At 41.7% G+C, this 25115-nt stretch overlaps 1 protein-coding gene across 1 annotated transcript in view; it reads right to left on the bottom strand.

The window, feature by feature from the left end:
• The window catches only part of DDX10 (DEAD-box helicase 10), a 151909-nt gene that overhangs the window by 52970 nt on the left and 73824 nt on the right, over positions 1 to 25115 (bottom strand). The window contains exons 14-15 of the mRNA XM_033146258.1: positions 6564 to 6677; positions 4001 to 4162 (exon numbers count right to left, since the gene is read on the bottom strand). Coding sequence (XP_033002149.1) covers positions 4001 to 4162; positions 6564 to 6677 — 276 coding nt within the window. The remainder of the gene's footprint in view (positions 1 to 4000; positions 4163 to 6563; positions 6678 to 25115) is intronic.

The following is a 25115-nucleotide window of genomic DNA, read 5'->3' as shown; positions in this document are numbered from 1 at the left end:
GAGTCGGACACGACTGAACGACTGAACAACAACAACAACAACTTTGCAAGGTTGTTGTAAAGATTAATGAGAAGTGTGCGAAGTACTCTGGGCACTCAAAAAGGTATCATATATACCGTTAATCTTTTAAAAACCATTCCTGTTGTTGGTAAGCCTGGTATGGGTATTGTAAAACTCGCAACTGCAGAATATTAAAGTCAACCACCCCCCACTGCAGACAGTGACTTGCTGGGTAAAATAGTTTCATCCTTCCCTTTTGATACAAGGCATTTGCCATTAACTTTCAGCTCCCTCTTGTTTGAATGCTGTGAAGGTACGGAAAGCAAGATCGATCTGCGTTTTATTATGCTCTACATAATTTTAAGTACCTAAGTCAAATCTATTAACTCTTCTTTCAAGGTTAAGTAATTCGAGACATCAGATTTGCATACAAGTTCCATTTTCCTTCTCTTCAGAGCTTAGTAAAAGAGCTGCTTGGTTTCTTCCGACTTTATATATCTGGGTTTAAAACCAGGAAATTCAGTATTTGGCTCCTTTCTGTTTAACACCTACTATTTGGGCACAGTTTTGAAGGCTTTCTATTGCACATACTTGAATGTCTCCTACACAGTGTAACTTTCTCTTAATTCCTATCACTTTGGTATGTCGAGTATTAGTTTGCTCAATTATCATAGCTTTATGCATGCAGTTGTGGTTATGGAAAATGGGCCAATTATTAAGTTTTCCAAGCATGGGGAGAACAATATAATTCATTAAAATACAAACCCCAAATTCATTAAAAAATATTTGAAAATGCAAGTAAAGGAATTAAATTCCAAGGATAAGAGGTAATGAAGAAGTGTGAGGTGAATGATTGCAGTATTATAAATCAATGAACCAGTTCACTGACAAATTCATGAACTCTGAAAATTAGGGTTTTGTACTTTTATTGCCAAGTTACAAAATACTTTATCAGTCACTCCTTCAGACTTTTAAAAATGCATAAGTGAACAACCCACATTAATCTGACATTTATTTTAAAAAATAAAATCAGCTAATAGTTACATTGGAAGAATGGTTTTATAGTACATTCTTCACAATGAAAAGCATTTTATTAAAAAAAATCAAATTTATTAGCACCCTTATTATTGGATTCAAAGGGTATTTATTTTTATACAATGGACTTCATTATCCTTCATGAAATGAAAGGAACTTGAAACGGTAATGAAATAGTATTAGCAGGAGTATTGACAAAAGAATCTAAGTGACTCTTGATTTAGAATACGACTGCAATTTTTATACTGCATTTGAGGATTCCTGTATAATTGCAGCTTTTACATACAGATCAGACAATTTACTTGTTTCAAAGAGATACCTTCTGGACAACTTGTGGGCTGCATTTTCATGTTCCCATCCAACAATTCTGCTAAGCAATTTTGTGATTCATTATGAAATCTTACATATGTACTTGGGAGTCTCACAAAAGTCCAAGGAACTTGCTTCTGATAAAGTGATCACTAAGTCCCAGGGAAATGTGTCATAAGCCCCCACCCAATTACAGAGCAGTCTGCAGGTAAAGGGGGAAAGACATGAGGAGGTACTAAGACCCAACAGCAGAGGCAGCCAAAATGGTGTCCTCTAGATGTGCTTGGACTTCAACTCCCATCAACTCCAATGATACAGTCAACAGTCAGAGATGATGGGAGATATAGTTCACCTAAAGGGCACATAATCTCTGCCAGCAGAGATTACCAGGATTCTAGACAGCAATACATGGGGTTGCTGCCAAGAATGGCAACTTCATGTCAAATTCTCCTCCTGTTCCCCTAATGTATAGTTATGGAGATAGGCCACCATCACATTCTCAGTTTTCCCAATACCACCCCACATTACTGACTGCCTCTACAGGGGCAGAGGGGAGAAGGAACATAAAATGAGGTGATCTCATCATACATTTCTATAAAGGTACACTCTGGGAAAGGGTAAATTAATTTTTGGGAGAGAGTGCAAGGAGGAGCCTGGCTTCTGATACGATTAAACTGTAGTCAACAAGGATCCCAACACTGAACATGCACTGGCCCATGGCTACTTAGGGAGCAGAGGCAAGCAGGAAGATGAGAGTAAAAGAAATGAGGAAGCAAGGAAAATAAAAATTAGGAATGTTCCATGAGTGGATGAGACCTTGAGGAGAAGGAAAAGGAAATGATGGAAGATTATGGAAACAGAATTTTTCCATAGAGAAGGCTCCACTTGCTGTTTGCAACATGGTGGTTTGAAGAAGTCCATATATACCCAAGGAGCTGTCTCACAAGGAGGAATGGGGTGAGCAGCAATTTCTGGACTACAGCTCTAGAACAGGAGTGGTGAACCTTCCCCTCACACCCTTAGGATGGACTGATGATCCACAGGAAAAGTCTATCATGGTCTGCTGCTGTCGGTGGATAGAGCCAAACCTAACCAAGAGCCGGAAGTGGGTGGGGCTTGCAGGATTGCTTAACACCCTCTCTATTCCCCAGCCTTCACACACATGCACACACCACGGGAAAATTTTCCAGAACGGCTGTCTAGAGAGCAAGAGTGGGCTTGCAGCCTCTGCAGACCCAGGTGCTACTGTGGCCACGTGAAAGCAGACTGAGGGTCACAAGTTCTCCCCCCCCCCAGTTCTAGAGCGTTCAGAAACCCCTTCTGTGCAGGTGAAAATCTGTATGTGGGGCTGCCCAGAGACTGCACATAGGAAGCAGGAATCAAAAAGGGTGAGGGCCAGAACACTGTTAACTCTGCAGTTCAAGAGCTTGGGGTGTGGGGCTATACTGTATTAGCCTTAAGCCCCACATGAACAACACCAACATGCAATGTTAAATTACAGCTGATGTACCTGGCTAATTACAGAAGACAAAAGTAGGCATGCTATTTCCACCCCCTGCCAAATAATAAAACATTCTGCTAACATCTCTTCAGCCTCACCTTATCAGGAACCTTTCAGGAAACTTTTAATAGTTCCTTAGATTCTTTGAAACATGGATTATTTGTTCTTGTATCTATCTTGAACAGGGCTCTGACCTGTTATAGATTTTTAGGCCCTATCAACAGAAATGCTATAAATAACAATAATGAGGAGAATGATCAATGAGCATTATAGAGATAGAGTAACCTTTGTAACTACTGTCTGCTGTCAAGTTCACAAACTTTCAGCTCTGGTTTATGACAAATAAATGGTCCAGAAACAATCTTTGCATTTTTATGGCGTACAATTTACTCTTTTTTTAATGCCAAAAAGGGAGTTTAAAGTACCGACATTAAAGCTTTACATTATAGCTGAAATCAATCACATTATAGCTATGACACTTCCTGAATAATTCATTAGAGTTTCAATCACATCTATGAAAAATGTAGGCATTTAAATAAAATGTATTATGCCGAAGGCCTCATTGATACAGGACTCTCTAGTGGTCTCTTCTTGGTGGTTTACAATATCATGTCCTCTGCTATAATGACCCTTCAAACATTGCCCTGCTTTCTGCCTATGAGAATCAAGAAACCAAAATTTAACATTGTCACAATATGGAACGAGGAAACTTTGGCTCTCTAGAATTTGTTGGACTACAACTCTCCTTAGCCTCAGCCCGTATGGATATGGGGGTTGTAGCTCAATGACAACTGGAGGGGACACAGTTTCCTCATTTCTGAAATAGAGTAAGGGTTTATTAGGCAACTAACCAGTGTGGTTTGGTTGCATATTGGCTTCCATGTCACTTGTCAACCACAGTTGCCTGTCTCTAGGGAATAGCAGTGGTGGTGTGAGAAGCAGTCATGTTGCCCACTCCTACTGCCTCATCTCCCCAGTTCATACAGTGGAGAACCACTGGAAAACATCATCCAGACTCTATAAAATGCTTTAAAAATTCCAAATGTTTTGGAATGGATAAATGTTATGCAAAATCCTTCATTCCCTAGGGCACACGTCAGCATTTCACAGTGTTTTGTCTCCAATATTCTGACAAATGGAGGGAAATCAACTTACCCTGTGTTTTTCTTTAATCTTCTTCCTATATTCTTCTTTGTCAAATTTGTCCTCTTCCTGCAGCCTCTCTTTTGCTTTGTTGAGACTGATTCCACCACTGTCGTCGTCATCTTCTGCTTCGTCGTGAACAGATTTTTGTGCGGGTGGCCACTGCTGAATTAACTGGATTTTAAAAGAACAATGAAAAATATCATTGCATCACCCTACATTCTAATTCTGATTCAAGACTTGAATCAGACTTGAAGTACACGACTTGAAGTGCTGTCACTTATGTAGCCAAAACAGGAACAGCCACAACACAGCAAGAGAGGTGTCAACAGAGCTGGAGTAACCTCAAGGTTTTCAGAGGTACAGTGTGTGTGTGTGTGTGTGTGTGTGTGTGTGTGTGTGTGTGTGTGTATTAGGAAATCTAACCTGGGGGACCCTGAAAATAGCCCTGTGAGCACTGAGTGTCCTCAATGGCCACAGAATAATGACCAAATGCCTCCCCCTCAAAAAAAAAAAAAAACCCCTAGATACAGTAGAGTATGTCTGCCGGATGATAACAATGGACAGGAGCGCACCATACTGCAAGTTTGTTGCAGGTCCCACTGGTAAATTCAATTCAATGTCAATTGAACATTTAACTGCAAATAATTAGTTGTCACAATGTTTTATTTGAAGGCAACAACTGTGCAACTCAAAATCTTACACAGAACCGATAAGAGCTGCTTCAAGGAAAAGCAAGCACCCTAAACTAACAGGTATTCATTTGAAATTAAGTGAAAAGAAAGATAGAGGGCAGCAGCAAGGTATTTGGGATCCAAATAAAAAGATTTTGCAGCATGGAGGGATGGCAAAGTGGCACAGCAGGATGACGAGCTTCTTGGAATTATTGGGAAATGGGGAGTTGGTGTGTCTGGAGAATCAAAAGTCTCAAGGTCTGCTGCATGGAGAGACAGCGGGGAAGGAAGAACCAATGGATGTGCAATGGTGAATGCAAGGTCTCAGGCACATTGGAACGATAGGATTATAGACCTGGAAGAGTAATTGAAAATCAGCTAGTCCAGCCCCCTCCTCAGTGCAGGATCTGCAATGCAGCATGCACTGAGCTGGCACACATGGACATAATATTTCTCATACTGTACTTCCTAAGCACCTACAACAACTAGGTGCTGCATATAGTATGTGTTGTCTAAAGTATGTGTTGAGTTATACAAGTATTATACAAGCTGATAATGTCAAATGCAGAGGCTTCTGAAAAGGCCACCCTTGTGTCTTCAAAGTCTTGTTTTCATATTCTCTGCCTCTGAGATCAGCTCAGAATATATCACCAAAGCCCATATTGCTACTTCACATTCTGAATGCAGCGTCGCATCCAACATGATCATTCCTCACACAAATTCATAAAACCACTCTTAATACATCGACCTAATTATAGAAACTGACAGTTCAGCATCCATGGCTGCCACAGAAACACATTATAGGGCTTCCTAAAAAGAAGGAAAAAACCTTGGCAACTTTTTATCAAGCTACTATACTCACTTATCCATCGTCTGCAGTTTCAAATTAGCCTTTGAAGCAGCAATGCGCTGTATTTATTTTAAGAAGCAAAGCATTACGACTTCAGCTTAATCAGAGCGTTTGTCGTAGCCTTCTGTGCAGCCAAACTAAATGCTTCATTTTCAGGCAAGAAATCATGGGCCATTGTAATCTGCTTGCAGTGCATTTCCATAGAAATTCAGTACCACAAACATGGCCACAGTGATAATCCATCGGTCAGTGGTCTCGAAGACTGCATTTGGCCCATTGTGCCCTTGAGACTATAGAAGGGGGTCAAAAGGTGTTGCATGCAGGAAGGGAGAGGTGGGCCTCTGTTCCAAACCATACTGTGACTAACCACTATTTCACTGGTAAAGAGCATGTGCAAATTTAGCAACACCTACCTGCAACCTAGCAACACTTCCTCTTTCCTTCCACCCTACATGCTACATTAGATTGCAGAAGGAATTGAAACTGACAGTTGTCACCATCTGCTATGGAAAAGGCCACCAGTATTTCTTCCTCTTAGTTTTATTGTGGTTTTGCAGACCCCCAAAAAGCACATTCCTGGTAATTAACATTTTACAATTCACACATCTAAGTGCCTGATAATGAAGACTAGGAGATAGTTTTTATATTTTCAGTGAAAACACAGTGGTGCTCGGTCTTATGAAGAACAATAGATATTTTTTGCTAAACTGATAGTTTTCAAAACCGTGATGAACTCTGGGGTTCCTCTTGGGAACTTCTTGGGGGGCATTCAACGAGAATAAGATAACTAATGACAAATGTATCTGAAAAAGAGCCTGGCAACCATTATCCATCTTCCCTACAGTGTGCAGGGAGTATTAGTGGAATTCTAATCGGCCAGGACAGTATCAACAGAATGTGACCTAAATGCTTTGCAAGGTCTCAGTATTCCAAAGCCACGTCAGAATTTATTGGCAGCTAGTGTTCTAGACCCAACACCAACACACACACACACACACACACACACACACACTCTTCTCAGTATAACCCAGCCAGTTTTCTTAGATCTTACCTCCCCATCTTCAGTAAACACAATTTTTGTGTTTACTTTAAATTTTCTCTTCAATACTTTTTTAGCTTCTTTTGTTTTAGTTATTTTCTTCTTCGGCTTTGAATTCGATGTACTCTAAAAAAGAAGAGCAGAAGAAAGACAGCATGGTTAACTTTTAGCAAAGAGGGATTCCAGGACAAGGATGAAAATATGCCACTGCCACCAACCAAAAGGCACACCTGTGCTACAAAGAGCACATGTGTTGTTGTTGTATTAATTAATTTATTATATTTTTATACTGCCCTTCATCCAAAGATCACACAGTGGTTCACAACATAAAAATACAAGTTGAGAATACAAAATACATAAGACAAAAACAAACACAAACCAATAACCCCCCTCACACAAATACATTTAAAAACTGCAGCAAAATAAGTCCGAATCACTTCACATTTATTCCCACCAGCTGATGCTCAACTCATAAAACAAGAAGCTACTTTGCTTTGAGAAGACGCTCAGGCTCAGCTTTTAGTAAACCTTGTGGGGGAAAGGGAATTCTGAATATATCTTCAGATGATGCATTTAACATAAAAGAATTAATACATAAACCAAGAATCGACTGCCACGTCTTATGTTTGGGTTTGGGATTTCACAACTGGACATAGCTTCCAAAGGTGTTGAAGACTGCCTCACGTGCACACATCTGAATCGCCGAGTAAAGTTTTATAACTTTGTCAAGCAGCCTTCTGTTGCCAAAAGAACACCTCTAAGACACTACAGAGGCAGAGGAAAACAGCCTCCACATTCAAGTAGCAGCTCCACTACTGAAATGTGAAGAAAAGTTTGTGATATGGGACACCTGTATGGCATGAAAAAGTGTCCACTCTTTTAAAGTTTCTTACAAACCACTAAAACACACAATATTCAAAGTAAAACTAAGAAAAAGAAGAAAGATGAAGAAAAAATTTAACACTAAAAGGTACCAAACAAACTTAGCTCAGGTATCTTGCATGCCAAGCCCCTTTTTTTGCTGGAATCATTTGAAATAGATGCATAGCATGGCCCCAGGCCAAGAGCAATGAAATTAAACAAGAAGAGAAAATTGTTCCTTATTTCCTGTTCTATTGCTTCCATCTTAGTAAGCAAGAAATGGATATCGTTAAGTGTGCTCTCCACAATGATTTCCATCCAAAATAAGGGGCAAAGAGAAATGAAGGCATGAATATACATTTCCTTGTGGGCTTTAATGAAAATTACATAGTCAATCATATCTTGCCCCCTGGAATCCAATTTTTAACCTGCCACTTTCAATAACTACGTCTAACATTAGGAAAACAGGCAGCCGGAGGCAATTCGGCGGGGAGGGCTTAAAACTGATTCAGATTTCATCCAGGTCTTCAGCAATGGCAATATTGATTCCATTTTGAACATTTTGGAAGAGACCCTGCTGCCTTCCAGAAACTGGTGAGCAGGGAGCCTGGGGCTTATTTCAACTGTTCCAGGACCATTTCAGCATCTACAGTGGAACCTCTACAGTAGTACCTCGGGTTACAGACGCTTTAGGTTACAGACTCCACCAACCCAGAAATAGTACCTCAGGTTAAGAACTTTGCTTCAGGATAAGAACAGAAATCGTGCTCTGGTGGCGCGGCGGCAGCAGGAGGTCCCATTAGCTAAAGTGGTATTTCAGGTTAAGAACAGTTTCAGGTTAAGAACGGACCTCCAGAACGAATTAAGTTCTTAACCCGAGGTACCACTGTACTCACGGCCACAATCCATTCTGGACGCCTGTCCTTATGGCGAAACGGGTCGTTGGGAGAGGCGCCGTTGTGTGGAGGCGTGGGAAGCGATTGCCTGCTTCTGCGCATGCATGAAAGGTGGCAAACCTGGAAGTAACCAGTGGATGCCCTGGACCAATGTCTTACCTTGGCAATGGTTCCTTCATCTGCTCCACACCTACACAAAACAGCCTCTGTGAGGGATAATACTGCAGAAAAATCTGTTTTAGGGTCTCTGTTTCTAGTACGTGTGACATAAAAGAGGCTGGGGAGAAAAATATGAAGTAGCTGTTTCAATGTTTCATCTTCTTTTTCTTTCTTTTTTTAAAGAGTTGTGTCTCAAGTTAAAAGAAGAAAAGCGTTTACCAAGGGCAGGTATGAGCTTTGATGCTGAACTAAGAAAATTATTTTGCTGACACGAACAAAATGTTTCTTTCTGCCCCACAACACTCAGAAACCTTTGCTTTCGAAGTTGTGGAAAGTACTTTTGATGGGGGAAAGGGCAACATTCTACGATGAGATGAAAAGCTGCAAGATATATGTAGTGCCAATTAATGCTGACAAGTTCATTTCCACTCGTAAAATGAGCGGAACTGTGATATATACATACATACGCAAGCACACACGCATGCACAAACGCACACACACACACACACACACACACACACGGCACGCAGAAGAATTTGCCTGAAGATGTGAAGGTTCACAGTGGGGGAAGACAATAGGGGTAACTCCGGCAAGTGCCGCTCCCCTAGGCCCTCATAGATATCACACACACCCTCGGACCCCAATCTCCCCCACTGTGGTTCAGAAGGTACATAATCTTACATAGTAGGTAAGATGGTAGGTCTCAAGAGAAGGTTTCATGGAGCAGATAAAGGGAGAACTTCAAAAGCATGATGCAACCAGGAAAGCTAGATGAAAGTGAGTGCGGATGGTGGCATGTGGATCAAATACATAGGAGGACATTGCCAAGAAGGGTTTAATTGAATAGTTTGAATTGCTGAACTGCTATTAGTTTGACAAAGGCTTCTTGCTAGGTTTTTACTAGTTTATTATACTGTGGAGCTGACAGATGCAAATTGTGAATTATGAGAAACAACGGGCAGGGAAAATAATTATCTATACAATCCCAAATGCAAATGTATGCCTTTTTGAATTAAGTTACATTGAAGTAAGCAGAGCTGCTAACTTTTCGGCTTGCGTATGTGCCAGACTGGTATTAAAGCACACCTGAATGGTGTCACATCATTAATTCAGAAAAATCGCACTACTTCACACTTCCTCATTATCCTTCTTCCAGAGACTGTACAATGGCATACCTGGAAATGGAGATTCTGAGAGAATTTGATTTCTCAAATAAAGGCAAGAGCAAAACAGGGGTGTTGCTGCAGAAGACAAAGCTTCTCCAGCCCAAACAAGCAAGGAGTTGGTAATGTTAAAGAGCTCCAGTGCAAGATGGCGGCTGCAATCGCCAACCTGGTGCTCCCCAAAGTGTTCTGGACTACAACTCTCATCAGCCCCTGTCAGCATGCTGCCCATGATTTTCAATTTTAAGCTTTGTCATGGAAGGATGATGGGACAGGAACATGAGCAAAGCAAGACCCATGCATTGAGAGGGTTTCCGGTGGGCCCACATATTTCGTATCCCAATCAACATGCCTTCGCTTCCTCCTCTACCAAACCAGCCTATGCCACAGACTCCAGGTTCTCTAAAAATCTGGACCTTGGAAGCAAGATAGAGTACGCTAAATAAAGAGACGAAGTAACGAGATGCAAATGTGCATAATTTATGACAGCACAATTTGAGTTTCCTTGGCACGGAGTACACACAGCCTTGGGTACAGCTGGCAATAAAAGGTCTTTTAGTCAAGGGCTTTATTGTGAGATTTCATAGCATGTAACTATGCAATTAACTTTGTCACTGTGGCATTTAATGGACTCTTTAAGCAAAGAATATATCAGCGTATTAGCTGATTTGGTAAAATAATTGACATTAAATTGCTTTGTAAGCAGTCTAAATCTTCCACATAAGGTAAAAGGGAAATCTGCAGTTAGCCTTCAATTTGATTGCCCTGGGAATTCTGCAGGCTTTTACGAAGGATCTTAAGAGTGTATTTACTTTGGTTAACATACACATGCTGAGCATATTTATGCAGAAAACAATCTTCTGTTTCACCGAGACGCTTTGTTAGTCCTGGAAAGGCTGAGAAGCATTGTTTTGTTTCACCCGCATTTAGAGATGCTTGTTTCTTAAAACTGGGGGTGGGTGCCTCTTAAAAAGAACTTTCTGAAAGCCAAAGCAAGAAGTGCATTGGCAATGTTTGGACAATTCCCCCCGCCCATGAAAAAAACATGGTAGGCTCAAACTTGATTGGTTCCTTCCTGTCCTCTTAATCTGCAGGGAATCGATATCCCTCCAGATTTGTCTGAAATCCAAGAGAGCTGCTGCTGGCCCATATAGATGATGCTATTTCTAAGAGACGCTCAGTGGAAAATGGGCGGGCTCAGGCTGCACACAGTCTAGAAAGCACTGTGCAGTTATTTGTATATATGCAGATGACGCATTGTCTGATTACCATGCACACAATGGGAAGTATATTTGCACAGAGCAAAGCTTTCCAAACTTTTCATGTTGGTGACACGCTTTTTAGACTTGCATCATTTCACAACACAGTAATTCGGTTTTACTAGCAAACCAGAGGTTAAACTAACCCCTTATAAGAGATATGGACACATATCGTGTGGCATACCTACGCACTGCAGCTGACACACTTAACGTGTCGCAACACACAGTTTGGAAAGCTCTGGCGTAGGGGGCTAGCAGTGGATGACACTGGGGGCTGTACTGCTCACCTGACTTCCCTCTGGCTGAGTCGCTGCTGCACAGTAGGAAACAGAATGGGAGGAACAAGGTTGTTGCAAAGTTGGCACTGTGCAAACGCATCAGCAGATACAACTAACTGGGTGCTCCTACCAGCACAGCCCCAGCACACTGTCCACTACTGACAGGGACCTGCATTGATAGACCTCAACCATCATAAGCAGTTTGTGCCTATTTGATACAGACAGTGAACAAGACAGAATCTAAAACACACACTTTAACCCTGGCTTGTTTGAACTAACTAGACTGTAAACCAACCAGAGCTCCCCAAATTCAGATGCATCGAGGAAGTTTGGTTCGTTTAAATATTAAAAATGGAGGTTTTTCATCTCCTCCTCTTGTGTGCACAAGGGAAGAGAAGTGGTAGTGTGCAAACCTCGTGTATACAACACTAAGCTGTGATTAAGTGGCATGTCCAAACCAAGCAAATGGGATGAAGTATAATAATAATATAAAAGTTCCCGTCAAACGTGAAAAAAGTAATTTCTCTTGAATTTAATAAGCCATCGCAGTTAATTAACTGCATCCTCCTGCTGTCTACCTCTAAGAAGCAGCCTTTAACACAGCCAATTCCAATTTGACCTTAAAATTACATTAATCATCTTCAAGTTTCTCAGCTAGGCTATGATATTGATTGAAATGGTAACAGGACAAGAAGCTTTCAAAAATGTTAAGTGAAAATTTCTTTGAGGAAAGAGCATAATCTGGAATGCAATCGTTCGTAATTAGCCATACACAATTCAAGAATATGATCCATGTCACCCAGCTGTCACATGGAGGATGGAGCAAGCTTGCTTTCTCCTGCTTTGGAGGGCAGGGCCCGTACCAACGGATTCAAGTTACAAGAAAGGAGATTCTGACAGTAAGAGCTGTTTGACAGAGGAACAGACTCCATCAGAAGGTGGTGGACCCTCCTTGGAGATTTTTAAGCAACAGTTGGATGACCATCTGTCATGGATGCTTTAGCTGAGATTCCTGCATGATCCTTGAGGTCCCTTCCAACTCTACAATTCTATGATTCTATACAAAGAAATCTCACTGCCCATCGCTGACATGCAGCCCCTGACAAATTACCCCCTCGGCAGATAAAAGGTTGTCCATTCCAGAAAAGCTCTGCCGGAAGACATAATGAGGATGCAATGGAGGCAGCAACATATGCCTTCTTTGCTGCCTTCAATGCTACTAGGTAAGCTCGACAATGAGCCCTTACCAGTGTTCAGTTGCATTCATTCAGATCTTTCCTCCACTTGCATTCAAGCGGTCTCCCAGCTTGTTTCCTCATCCTAAGCTCTGGAGTACACCTGGGGGCCAAACAGGCTCCATGAAGTGGGAGAGGGCACTCAGGGGTGATTGTGTCAGTAGCCCGAACCATTTGGGCATTCCAGAGGTCGGTCAGGGCTTTGACAGGGGCACCATCATATCAGCCGGAACCCCCACCCACCTACCCAGAGCTATTTGGAATCCCACTAGATCCAACAACCTCCAAGGGCGGACCTTCCTAATAGGTCCCCCGCCTCTGTGGATGGGAAAAGGTGCCGACAGCCTAAATCTCAACAGGAAGTGATCTGACCACGACAGCGGATTAATGTCAATGTCCCCCACCTTCAAATCACCCTTTCTGCCCAGTTGAGAAAACAAGGTCCAGAGCATGGCCTGCCATGTACATTGGGCCAGTGACATGTTGGGACAGCCCCATGGTTGTCATGGTGGCCATGAAGTCCTGAGCCACCCCAGAGCCAGCTGCCTCAGCACAGATGCTGAAGTCTCCCAGAACACTGCCACAGAGACCAGCTCTGTCAGCTCAGGCAGGGAGACTGCTGGGCAGCGAGGTGGGTGGTAAACCAGCAGAATCCCTAGTCTGTCCCGATTGCCCAACACCAGGAACATACACTCTAGACCCCCCACCCCCACCCCAACTGGACAGAGAGCCTGAAGATAGAATCTCTATAGACCACAGCAACTCTCCCTCCCCAACCCTCGAGTCTGGCCTGATGCTGCACTGAGTACCCAGGTGGGCACAGCTGGGTGAGAACACCACCACCCTGTTCACCCACCTAGGTTTCAGTGATACATGCCAGATCAGCCTCCATAATCAGATCATGGATGAGGGAGATTTCATTCTGGGCCAACCTTGCATTTAACAGCAGCAGTACACAGACCCAAGGGCTGGCTGATATGACAACCACAATTCCCCAGGTTGGAGGAGGGGCTGGCACACGACACAGTCATTAACTGTCTGTGCCGTGTGCCCCTTACCTGGTCTTCCCCACCTCCCACACCATACACCCCCCCCTACCCAGAACCACTGTAATTGGGCCTCTCCCTGCTATCCCCCACTCCTCTCCTCCCAGGCACATCCCACAAAATGCCCTTACAACCCAGTTTAAAACAGTTAAAACACTAAAAAAATAAATAAAAGGATATTAAAAACAATTTCTTTCATTCCAGAATGGTTATACAGAAATCATCATCCACTCACACAGCTAGTCAGGCTGTCGAGCATGTCAGAAGTGACAAAAATGTGGAGCGGGGGCAGGGGGACTTGAAGGAAGCTAAGGAGGGAACACTGAGCATTGCTGTCTGCAACCAAGATATGAAGAGAAGGAATGTTCATGCAGAAAATTCTGCATAGGGAGACGATAATGAGAAATGTGGATACTTTTGAGTTTGGTTTTTGAAATAAGCTGGTTTTACACATTTTTATCATTTTGGTTTTGTCGGCTGCTAAGAGAGGAACAAAAGGCATTAAATGAAAACAAATAAAAGCACAGGGAGTCATGCCAGTAGGCGGGCGGGCGGGGGAGAGTTCAAAAGGCATCCTCCGAAACCTTTTCACGATTTAATAGCAATCTGCCCATCATCCTGACAGGTGGGAAATGTGTTGAGGAAGAGCTACTGATCAAGAAACACCAGTCCAAAGAACAATCTTGTAGCATGAGTATTTGAATCCTGGCCTTTGGCATTACCCTATCATTTCGTCAATAACTTTCATTGCTAAACTGCTTAGCTAGTGGGAAAAAGAAAATGAGCAATAAAACTCATGCAGTAATACTAGCTCTGCTGTTGTAATGTTCTATAAAGCCTTAGGAACATCTACTCAGCTTTTCACTGTGGCCTCTTAAAGCAAGCAAACTGCTGCCCTATGTCAAGCATTTAAATCAAGCACTTAACCTTGAAAGCTCAATTTACTTTACCTACCTGAGCATTATTCAATTAGAGGTGTAATATTTATTATTTAAGAATTCTCGTTTCTTGCTCAGCCACAGATACACTACACAAAATGAATTTCCTATTATTACAGATATGAAATCTCAACGCAATTCAGCTTCACAGCAGAAGCTTGTAAAAAATAAATATTTCAAAACTAAAACTGAAGGCTATTTCGTATATTTTCTGTTCTCCTGAGATTACTACCAATTAAATATACAAGCTTACTAACCCCAATTCAGAAGTTTCAAGATGTGGAAGTAACTTGTATTTTGAAGATTCTTCATCAAGTACGTACAATTTAAACGAAAGGTTCATGGGGCAGAAACTGAAGTGCGAGTTCAGGGAAATAAAGCAGCTATAAAACTTCTAAAGGCACCTGAATATACAGACATTGCAATGTTTCTTTTTCATAATTACCTCTTTCACATTATCAATTTACTTAAAGTTACTGGGTTATTGCTTTGTTGTTGTTGTTTAGTCGTTCAGTCGTATCCGACTCTTCATGACCCCATGGACCAGAGCACGCCAGGGTTATTGCTACTTTCAGCTATTTTATCCCCATTTCTTAAAAGCAAAAGATATCTCCATTGTCCGTCCCCCGGGCTCATTCCACCGAGCGCAAAGAAGTTATTTTGGAACAATCTATGCCCATATGTGAATAGAAGGCCAGTCAGATATGACAACACTGTCATGATAAAGAGCCCAGTGTCTCTAAAGAAAGCACAACTATGTTCCCAATTGGTTAGGGGTATTGTTACTCTCTACTGTTATAAAAAAGGAATACAATTAAAAAGTTTGAAGCAAAGTGGGGGGGGGGGAGAGAAACAGCCATCTGTACAGACCTCCTAGGACTGTACAGTGGTACCTCGGGATACATACGCTTCAAGTTACATACGCTTCAAGTTACAGAATCCGCTAACCCAGAAATAATGCTTCAGGTTAAGAACTTTGGTTCAGAATAAGAACAGAAATCTTGCTTTGGTGACGCAGCGGCAGTGGGAGGTCCCATTAGCTAAAGTGGTGCTTCAGGTTAAGAACAGTTTCAGGTTAAGAACACCTCCAGAACGAATTAAGTATATAACCAGAGGTACCACTGTACTGCTTCAGAATTCAGATGCTTGAAAGCTCCCCAATGCATATAGGAACATAAGAAACTGCCTTGTATTAAGTCAGAACATTAGCCCATCTAGCTCAGTTCTGCCTACACCTTGGATAGCCAACAGAGTGCCCTCCATAGGTTGTTGGACTACTACAGGCCATCCAAAAACATCTGGAGGGCTCCACTAGGGCTGGACGATATACAGTACTGATATATCGTTCCAAACTGGTTTGAAGTCCATATTGTGATACCGGTTTCATAGTTTTTGATCTGGCAATGTATCATGAATCATGGTGTGTGTTAGGGCTTGGTGATATATCATCCAAAACTGGTTTCAAATACGTATCATGATATTGGTTTCATAGTTTTTGACCTGGCAATATACTGTGTCTCTGTGTGTGCTATGCAAAAATCACCATGTGGGGGAAACCATGAAGCCAACCAATACCTCAACGAAGCTCCATCCTTATTTCAAACATTGCAATATATTGCAATGTTTAGCTGGTGATATATCACAATGTTGAAAACCAGATATCGCCCAGTCCTGGGCACCGCATTAGCTATCCCTGGTCTACACTGGCAGGCAGTAGCTCTCCAGTGTTTGAGAAGGGAGTCTCTATCAGCCCTACCTGTAGATGCCAACATGGAACCATCTGCCTGAAAAATATAATGCTGCATGCAAAATATAACTGAGCTATAGCCTTTCGCACCCCAATGACTTCACATAGGAAGCAGCACATCACAGAGAAGGTTACACTCAACCCTTTCTCCCTCACATGTTAGTACAATCGTACCTCGGAAGCCAAACACCTTGCGATTCGAACGTTTTGGCTCCCGAACGCCACAAACCTGGAATTGAGTGTTCCAGTGTGGTGTAGTGGTTAAGAGCGGTAGATTCGTTATCTGGGGAACCGGGTTCGCGTCTCCACTCCTCCACATGCAGCTATCAGGCAGATGCTGGACAGAAAATCCTGTCTTATGATCAAAGTAACAAACTCAAGTGTACAGCTGTTTCCAAACACAAAGAGATGTGCGCGTGCGCGCACACACACACACAATTCAATATTCATTCAACTGCAGTTTCACACTCTTTCATTAAAAACCAGATGAATAGGCAGCAAGTTCAAACCCTGAGAAAATTAACACGCTGATCTTTTTCTCATTTCAAGCGAGTTATCCTAGCATGTTAAAGCTGCCATAAGCAGATCCAGAGGAATGCGTTTTTACTGAAATTCCTGCTTGTTCAACACAATGCTAAACAATTATGATAATTTGAAAACATCTGTAAGTGTCAACGCCACTGTTTCAGCAAATGCTTCAGAAGGAATCGGTTGTGTGCAGCAGATATAAGTGCTAGATTTATTTTTAAAAATCCATTTTCAAGGCAATTTGGCGAAGATCTGAAAAACCATACCCTTGGAAATCAGGATGAGGATTTTCACAATGTATTATTGAAGCAAAAATCAAGAAAATGATAAATTGCTATGTTATCCAAACAATGAAAGCAGTATTAAAGAGTAGAGGTAAAAGCAGGGTGGCACAAACATTTTGCATTAGGACTTAAGACAGATAAGGAATGAGCTTTTCTAAAGTGCGGGACGAGGGTTCAAGACTCGTACTATCATCTCAATACCAGGATAGGCAGGATGAATGTGTAGGCAGGAAGGTGAAGGTTTGTAGGAATGAAAGGGAGCTGAGGAATGAGATGTGCAGAGATTGAACAAACCAGGCAGAAGTGCCCACAATTTATTTTCTCTGTTTGGGGTTGGGGCTGCACCTCAACATATCTCCTTGTTCTTCCCCATAACTTGCAAAACCAGAAAGATACAAAACAGCAAAATGTTTTGCAATCAATTATGCAAAGCAACATAAATCATGCAGAAGAACATGATAGCAGCCCTGCTGGATCAGACCAAAGTCCCACCTAGTCCAACATCCTGTTCTCACAGTGGCCAACCAGATGCCAGCGGGAATCTGAGTGCAACAGTGCAATTGGGAATACATATCTGCAATTGGGAATACATATCTGCATAATTAGCCCCATTTAAAGATGTTGCAGAATTTGCACTGCCTGTGTACGCAACCTTCACTGCAGATTACACATAACCCCATGTAAATCCTTTATTTTTAAAATATATTTTTACTACTTTTAAGTATATGCCGTTTTTAGCTGTTGCTTTTGCTGAAAGGTTAGAAGTATTCATTCAAGCAGTATGAAATAACTCTTCCTCCAGAACTATTCCCTTGCCTCTGCTCTAGTTTTCATTTGCAATTCTCACTTCTCTGAAACAATATTTTAAAGTGTTATGCAATCATTTGAATTCATCGCACAGCACCATTCCAACAATATTCTCAACCCGCCCCCAAAAAACGTAACCCCAGTTGCAAATGAGGTTTTCTATTTTTAAACATCTAATAAATTTTTCATAGCCTATATGAAGATTTTGTTTGTTTGTTTTTTGTTTGTTCTGGTTTCTCTTATTCCTCCTAGGCTTTCCGTTTTCATACATCATTTACTAAGGGTGCATATATCATTCCCTAAGACCACAGTCCTATACACATTTAATGGGAGGAAGTCCCATTGATCTCTGTGTCAATGAAGATTAATTCTGAGTAAACATGTATAGGATTGCACTGTAAAATGCACATTCTGTGTGGTTAAACCAGTTTACTTCTAAACAATCACTCTCACACAGACCCATTCAGTCCAACTTTGGATTTTGGGAGTAAGTCAGCCTTGGTCATCTTATTAGCTGGCCTAAGCCAGAAACTGGAGAGGTGGAACACGATCCCTTGGTCCTTCTGATAAGTACATGATGCCATCTGACAAAGGCATCCTTCTGGACCACCTGCCAGGGATAGGTTTAGAATATTAGAATAATAGAATCACAGAATCAGAATTGTAGAGTTGGAAGGGACCCAAGGATCAACTAGTACAGGGATGGCCAACTCCTAAGAGACTGCTATCTACTCACAGAGTTAAAAATTGGCAGTGATCTACCCCCTTTTGGGGGGTTCCTTCTTTAGGGAGGAAAGCCCTGTTTTGGGGGGGGTTCATGTCAAAGTTGTTGAGCTTTTCCTGGGAAGGAAAACCCTATAACCCTGTTTTTTGGGTTCAGATCAAAGCTTTTTTTAGGAAGAAGGAAGACCCATTTTTGACGGGTTCAGGTCAAGAGCCCCGTTTTTGGGTGGGGTGCACAGCGAAAATGTTGAGCGGGAGCCAAAGTTGTATAGCTTCTTTGGGGGGAGCCAGTGATCTACCAGTGATCTACCACAGACATTCACTGATCTAACGGTAGATCACGATCTACCTGTTGGATGTGCCTGGAGTACAAACTCTTGTGATACAGGAATCTCAACTAAAGCATCCTTGATATGTGGCCATCCAACCACTGCTTCAAAAGTGCCAAGGAATGAGAGTCCACCACTTTCCAAAGCAGTTCACTCCATTGTTGAACAGCTCTTGCCATCAGAAACTTCTTCCTGATGTTTAGTCTCTTCCTCCTCTGGGGAGCGGCAGAAATCATTCTGTACACTGCACCTTCCACAACCACCTCAGTGTGTTCTGAGGTCTGCAACTGTTGTCCTGCTTCTGTGCCTCATGTTCCTCCAGGGATTTGCCTCCTGCACTGGGCAACCTCCTGTTCAGAACCTTGGCCACTGGACCGCAGTGTTTTGCAGGGATGAGTCCTGCCCCACTACATTGACCCTCTGGTACAAATCATCTGCATATTTAGGGTACATTGTCATCCATATTCTAATGACACTTAATTCTCCTTTTCATCTCATATCTGTTGGTATTTGGAATCAATGACGGGAAGCGGCAACAGGCTAGCTGAGGGCTAACTATTCTGCTATGGTCCTGAGAAGCAGCCTAGGAGAAAGAGTCCATGGACAGCTCCAAGTGAGACAACTGAAGCCTGTCCGGCGTTCTTATGTACCCTAGAGATAGACCTCACACAGAAATGGCGCTGCAATGATAACTCTGCACAATCTCATGCACATTGTCAAAGTCTTCACAGCCAACGTGTCTCTACATTAGGTTGCTGGTGACAAAAGCGGTTCTTCTCTCTTGCCTTGAGTGAGACCACCAATCAATAAATTTTCACAACATGCAACTCTTTTTCAATAAGCCTACCCGACACTAAGGCACTCTTTGACTTAGAAGTCCAGAGTTTCCTCTTCAGAAGTTGTTCCTCTTGGTTGTGAACTAGCAAGAAACAAAGTGAGGGATATACCTGTGTTCGTGCCATGCCTGTTCAAGAGATAGCTGGTCAACCTCTCTAACTCTGAATTAGAAACAATTATGGTGGAAGATTAACTCTTATGGTGTGAGCCTTAAATAGCAGATTGTAAATAGTTTAATCTTTATTTAGTTTTTAGTGTTTGATGTTTCCCTATGTTTTTATATATGCTGTAAGCTGCCCAGAGTGGCTGGGGAAACCCAGCCAGATAGGCAGGGTATAAATAATAAATTGTTGTTGTTGTTGTTGCTGCTGCTGCTGCTGCTGTTCTGGCAAGGACTGGAAGATTTGGTTCAGCCACCTCCTACCTGCTAACAACACACCCTGATCATCAGTATTAGGCATCATCACAGTTCAAGCGCACATTCTAGCTAGTCAGAATCACTAGAGGGTGCAGAGCAAGGTCAGCATTTTTTGTGGGGGGCGGCAGGGGAAGATCAATCAAAGAAGGAGACATGGCCTGAACACAATCCCAAGGGCCAGACAGAGAGGTCTGGAGGGAGCCAACGTTCCCCATTGCTGATCTAGCCTTTCAAGTGCTATAATTTGCATGCTCCTGTTGCTTGCTTCACCCATGCCTCTCTTCCTCCACCTAGCCCAGCTGCAATGCCTCCTCAATCTCACCAATGTTTGTCTCTGCAACTAGATCAGCTGCCATTGTCCGTACATATGTGTCTGCAGAATTGTGTTCCCCTGAAAAAAAAATGGCATTTTGACTTTCCCAGTTGTTTATGGAGAGAAAATGAATTAGTTCTGCTTGGTGGGTCGCAAGTTGTGTGAGCCTGCATGATTCCCATACGAGGAAGGAATAAAGAAAGGCACCAGGTATGCAGACTGGAAACCAGAGATTCAGGTTGGCTGTGCCACCTGAATGAGGATTTATAATTCAAAACATACTGGGCTCAACAAACATGATTGTTCCTGCCTCTTTTTTGTGCATTGGGACCACCTTGCTTTTCTTTTGCAAAGTAAATAAGAATGGATAAAATGCATCAAAACTCCTTGTAGTGGTGCATTCAAACAATTTTCACATTTCCTTTTTCCAAAATCTCATCACCACCTCTCTTGTTCAGAGTTGTCCGTTTTGGCAACTCCGAAAATTTAAGAATTATTTGCATACCCAGAACATGCCATGCCCTCCACTACCTACTCCCAGCAATCTAATTTGTAAATGGATCAAGCTGTCAAAACACTGCATACAGCATTTGAAATTATTAGTACTTCCTCTCCTGGGGATACCACTTAACAGGCTTATGTAAATTAAGCACCTTTTATTTACAGCCCTAACCAAAGCAAAACAGAATAAGCTGTCAATAGCAGCAATGTGTGGTGGTGGTTGTGTGTGTGGTTTTTTTTAATGCACTTAGTATGGCTATGAAGAGTACAGATATTTACATAACTGTACATAACTGAAGTATCTCTTGAGGCACACATATAAAATAATGATGCTCATGGCCCTTCTCCTAAACTGACAAATTATAAATCCAATTATTTGATAAAGATTTGTCTGTGCAAAGCTTCGTGAAATCTGGGAGTTTGCAAAATGCTCAGAATGCAGAAACTAACACAGCATCTATAAGTTTAAAGTGTGGCAGACTGTCCACACATGCAACTATGGTATTTCTTAAGTTCTGAATCTACCCTGAAGACTCAGGTAGACAACAAAGTAAAGCAATCCAATAAGTATTTTAAACATATTGTCACAGCAACCATGCCACCAAAATGAATCCCTCATCTGCATTCACGTTTGAATCAAATATTAAATTAAAATTAGTAATCTGCACAGGCAGGAGCAAGCTGTGCGTATGAGCATCAGAGTGACAACAGAAAGCGGTGGAGATCGCTCCGGAGTCCAAGACATGGGGAGTCCAAAAAATTGTAATAAATTTGGTTTAATTGGAATTATTTTAATTGGGAATTGTATAATTAATTTGGATGGTAATTTGATTGATAATTGGAGATTTGTGTTGGAAAATCAATAAATATGATTTTTTTTTAAAAGCAACAGAGTGACAACAGAAAGCTCCAGGCAGGGGTACCTGTTTACTTCAGCCAAATGCAAACGTAACACTGCTGCAAGCTATCTGGCTGCTGTTCATTGTGAACCTTTCATGCCCTGTTCACTCCTGAGCATTAACCACACAGTGCAGCATGACATCTGCACTAACACTAATAATATTTTGTAAAGTAGCTCCAGACCTTGGTTTCAAAACCTATAAACTAATTGCAAATGCATTCTCAGAGCATGGACCGTTACGAAGCCAAAAGAGCACCATATTAGCAGGCTTGGAAGAAATCTGAGGTTTGCAGAATTACAACAAAATATTTTGGGGTAGGGAGACCAAGGAGAAGGGGACCTGTCTGTGCACATTGATGGTACCCAATGGAGGCTGGTGCGGTCAAAACCACCTCTGCTTGTATCAAAGAGACTGTGCTGGAAATTGTTTACCGGTGGTATTTCATGTCAGTAAAGCTACATTAAATCAATAATAACTTGCCATATACCTGTTGGAGGGGGTAAAATATGAAATGAAATTTACAATATGTGGTGAGCCTGCCCAGTGTTTAATGCATTCTGCTAAATTGATCTCATTGATAGTCCAGCAACTAATACTGGTTTATTGTCAATATATCCTATGGAAAAAGTTGTATACACATACATAATAGCTTTCCTGCTGGCTGTTTCTCATTTAGAAGCAACCAAGCACTGGCAATACAACATTCAATTTTCATTTCAAGGGTGGTGGACTAAGGTGTGGGACATGGCACTGGCAGAAAAATTTAAAAGTCAAATACAGATTTGCAACGGCATGGAAGACAGCCTTGGGCCTTCTGTCTGCTACTAGCCATTGGTCTATTCTGGACTAGTAGCAGGGATGACAAATGGAAAGCAAGCCAAAAGAAGCTTGAGAAAGTCCAATCCTAAATTTGCAAAAATTAAGAATGTCTTGGAATATAACCCTAAATTTTCAGGTGCCTAAAGAATGCTAGTGTCTCGCTTTCTCCTCCTCCTCCTCCATCCCCCTCTTGTGTATTTAAAATGTGAGCTTCACAGGAAATCTTTGTATCACATTGTCCACTGAAAAATGTTCACGTAAGGTGTTGCACTTGCATGTTTCCCCCAATAAATTTTCTTGTTGTCCAAGTCTGTTTCATGCAACTATTACAAATTAACTTATATAAGGAAACTAAAAAAAGGTAAAGGACCCCTGACCATTAGGTCCAGTCCTGTCCAACTCTGGGGTTGCGGCGCTCATCTTGCGTTACTGGCCGAGGGAGCTGGCGTACAGCTTCCAGGTCATGTGGCCAGCATGACTAAGCTGCTTCTGGTGAACCAGAGCAGCACACGGAAACGCCGTTTACCTTCCCGCTGGAGCGGTCCCTATTTATCTACTTGCACTTTGACGTGCTTTCGAACTGCTAGGTTGGCAGGAGCTGGGACCGAGCAATGGGAGCTCACCCCGTCGCAGGGATTTGAACCACCAACCTTCTGATCAGCAAGCCCTGGCTCATTAATTTCCTCACATGCATTAAATATTGCCGCTACAGTCTTGTTCACATAGTGCATATTACCCTTAAGCTTTGCATTTATTTTCTTGGGAGAAAATCCTTCTTTCTCTCAATTTGGAAATATGCTTTGTCACTTCCACTGGCTTTTTTTAAAATTTTAATTTAATTTAATTTAATTTTTAATATTTGTTTGTTTGTTTGAAGACAGGATGCACAAACTGTGCCCCAAAACTTGAATGCAATGTACCAACCATTTTAGGGTTATTATTTTTAGTGCTGATTCTGATCAGGATTTCTAAAGCCGATGTTTATTTCAACAAAAATACAGCACAGTCTTGTTAACTGGTCATTAATTATAAAGGTGAAACATGCTCTTTAAAAATAAATAAATAAGAAAATCAACATTGTTTTCTGGGTGCAGGACAGCTCTCCTGTGTTGCAGTACTGGGAAAACAATAACCGGAAGGTAGATTGGTCAATCACAAATTGTGCAGGGCTGTTATTGCCAGTGACAAGGAGTAGAAACTCTGAAATAGAAACTATTCCACTACTATATTTTTCCATAGATATTTTCTCTTTTAGAACTACTTTTTTCAAAAAAAATAGTAACGTAATGAACATCAAACTGGGAAAACACATGGACACTAGTAAAATCAATTTTTCTCTCTCGTTGACCATCCCTCAGAAGCACACTTATTTATGCACATACCTCTTCAGAAATGCTAGTGTAGCATCTTAACAATTTTCAATGCCTCCATTTCTCTGCCCTGTACTCTGAAGGTGGGATTCACCTTAAAAGTTCTGTCAGTGAGAGTCTATGATGGTCCTGAGTGAGGGTTTTCTCCCTTCTCCTCCTCCTCAAACCCCAAAACGGGGGGAAGAAGGGGGTGTCATTGCATCGGAAAGTTGCAATGCTTGCACTAACAGGATGTTCACCGCAGCAGAATCCTGAATTTGACCCTATATATTATAAGGGAAGTGTACACAATTGAGTTGCCATGCAAGTATTCCAATAACAGCAATTTCAAAGTAAAACACTTAGAACATTGTGAGAAGACACAAGACAATACCTTTGCTACAGACACAAGACCCATCCAGGTGTTAAGATACCATGTTGGTTTGTTTTTCAAGGATATCTAGCTGAAAATGCACACACAAACCCTTTCCACTTTTAGATGGGTGCAGGGTGAGCGACTACAGAGTAGATGACAACGGTATTTAGCAAGTTGAGGAAAGCATTCAGCAACACTTAATAGCATCCAAGGAGGGTGTGAGCCTGAGTGTGGTGTCACCAGTATAAGAACTAAAATGCTATGAACATAGGAGTGTTCCAAGCTGTGAAGCGTTGGGAAGAGTCGTTAAAATGAGTAGAGCTGCACAATTCTACACATTTGTGAAACATTAGAGTGTAAAACTTTTCAAACAAAACCCATGTCCTTCCATTACTCAGTCCATTCCTCCAGCACATTCATTTGATTCGTTGCACGGCTTTTCCCACCTGCTGCCATGAGTTTCACCAATATCCCTGGAACATTTGCAGCAGAATAAATGCAGAAAGCGACTTCCCATTCTATGCTTTTAGCTCTAATAAAGCTAAGGCTTTGCTTGACAAGTTACTGAATTAAAAGAATTTCATTTTAAATAGCATCAAACTGCACAGCTTAGATTTTAAATTAAAAAGTGCACTTGAAACTATTGCTTCAAATTATTTCACTGAAAGGCTAATATATGATTCTTTCTCCCCTTTGAACAATTTCATACTACAGATTTTTTAAGCAGCACTTTCTATCAAAAGGAAGATACACTGGGTAATTTTAGATCAAGCATAATAATAATAATTCTTCAAGA

Source organism: Lacerta agilis, chromosome 4 (genome assembly GCF_009819535.1).
Source record: "Lacerta agilis isolate rLacAgi1 chromosome 4, rLacAgi1.pri, whole genome shotgun sequence".
Classification (NCBI taxonomy): Eukaryota; Metazoa; Chordata; class Lepidosauria; order Squamata; family Lacertidae; genus Lacerta; species Lacerta agilis.
This window is presented reverse-complemented; position numbering and strand designations above follow the sequence as displayed.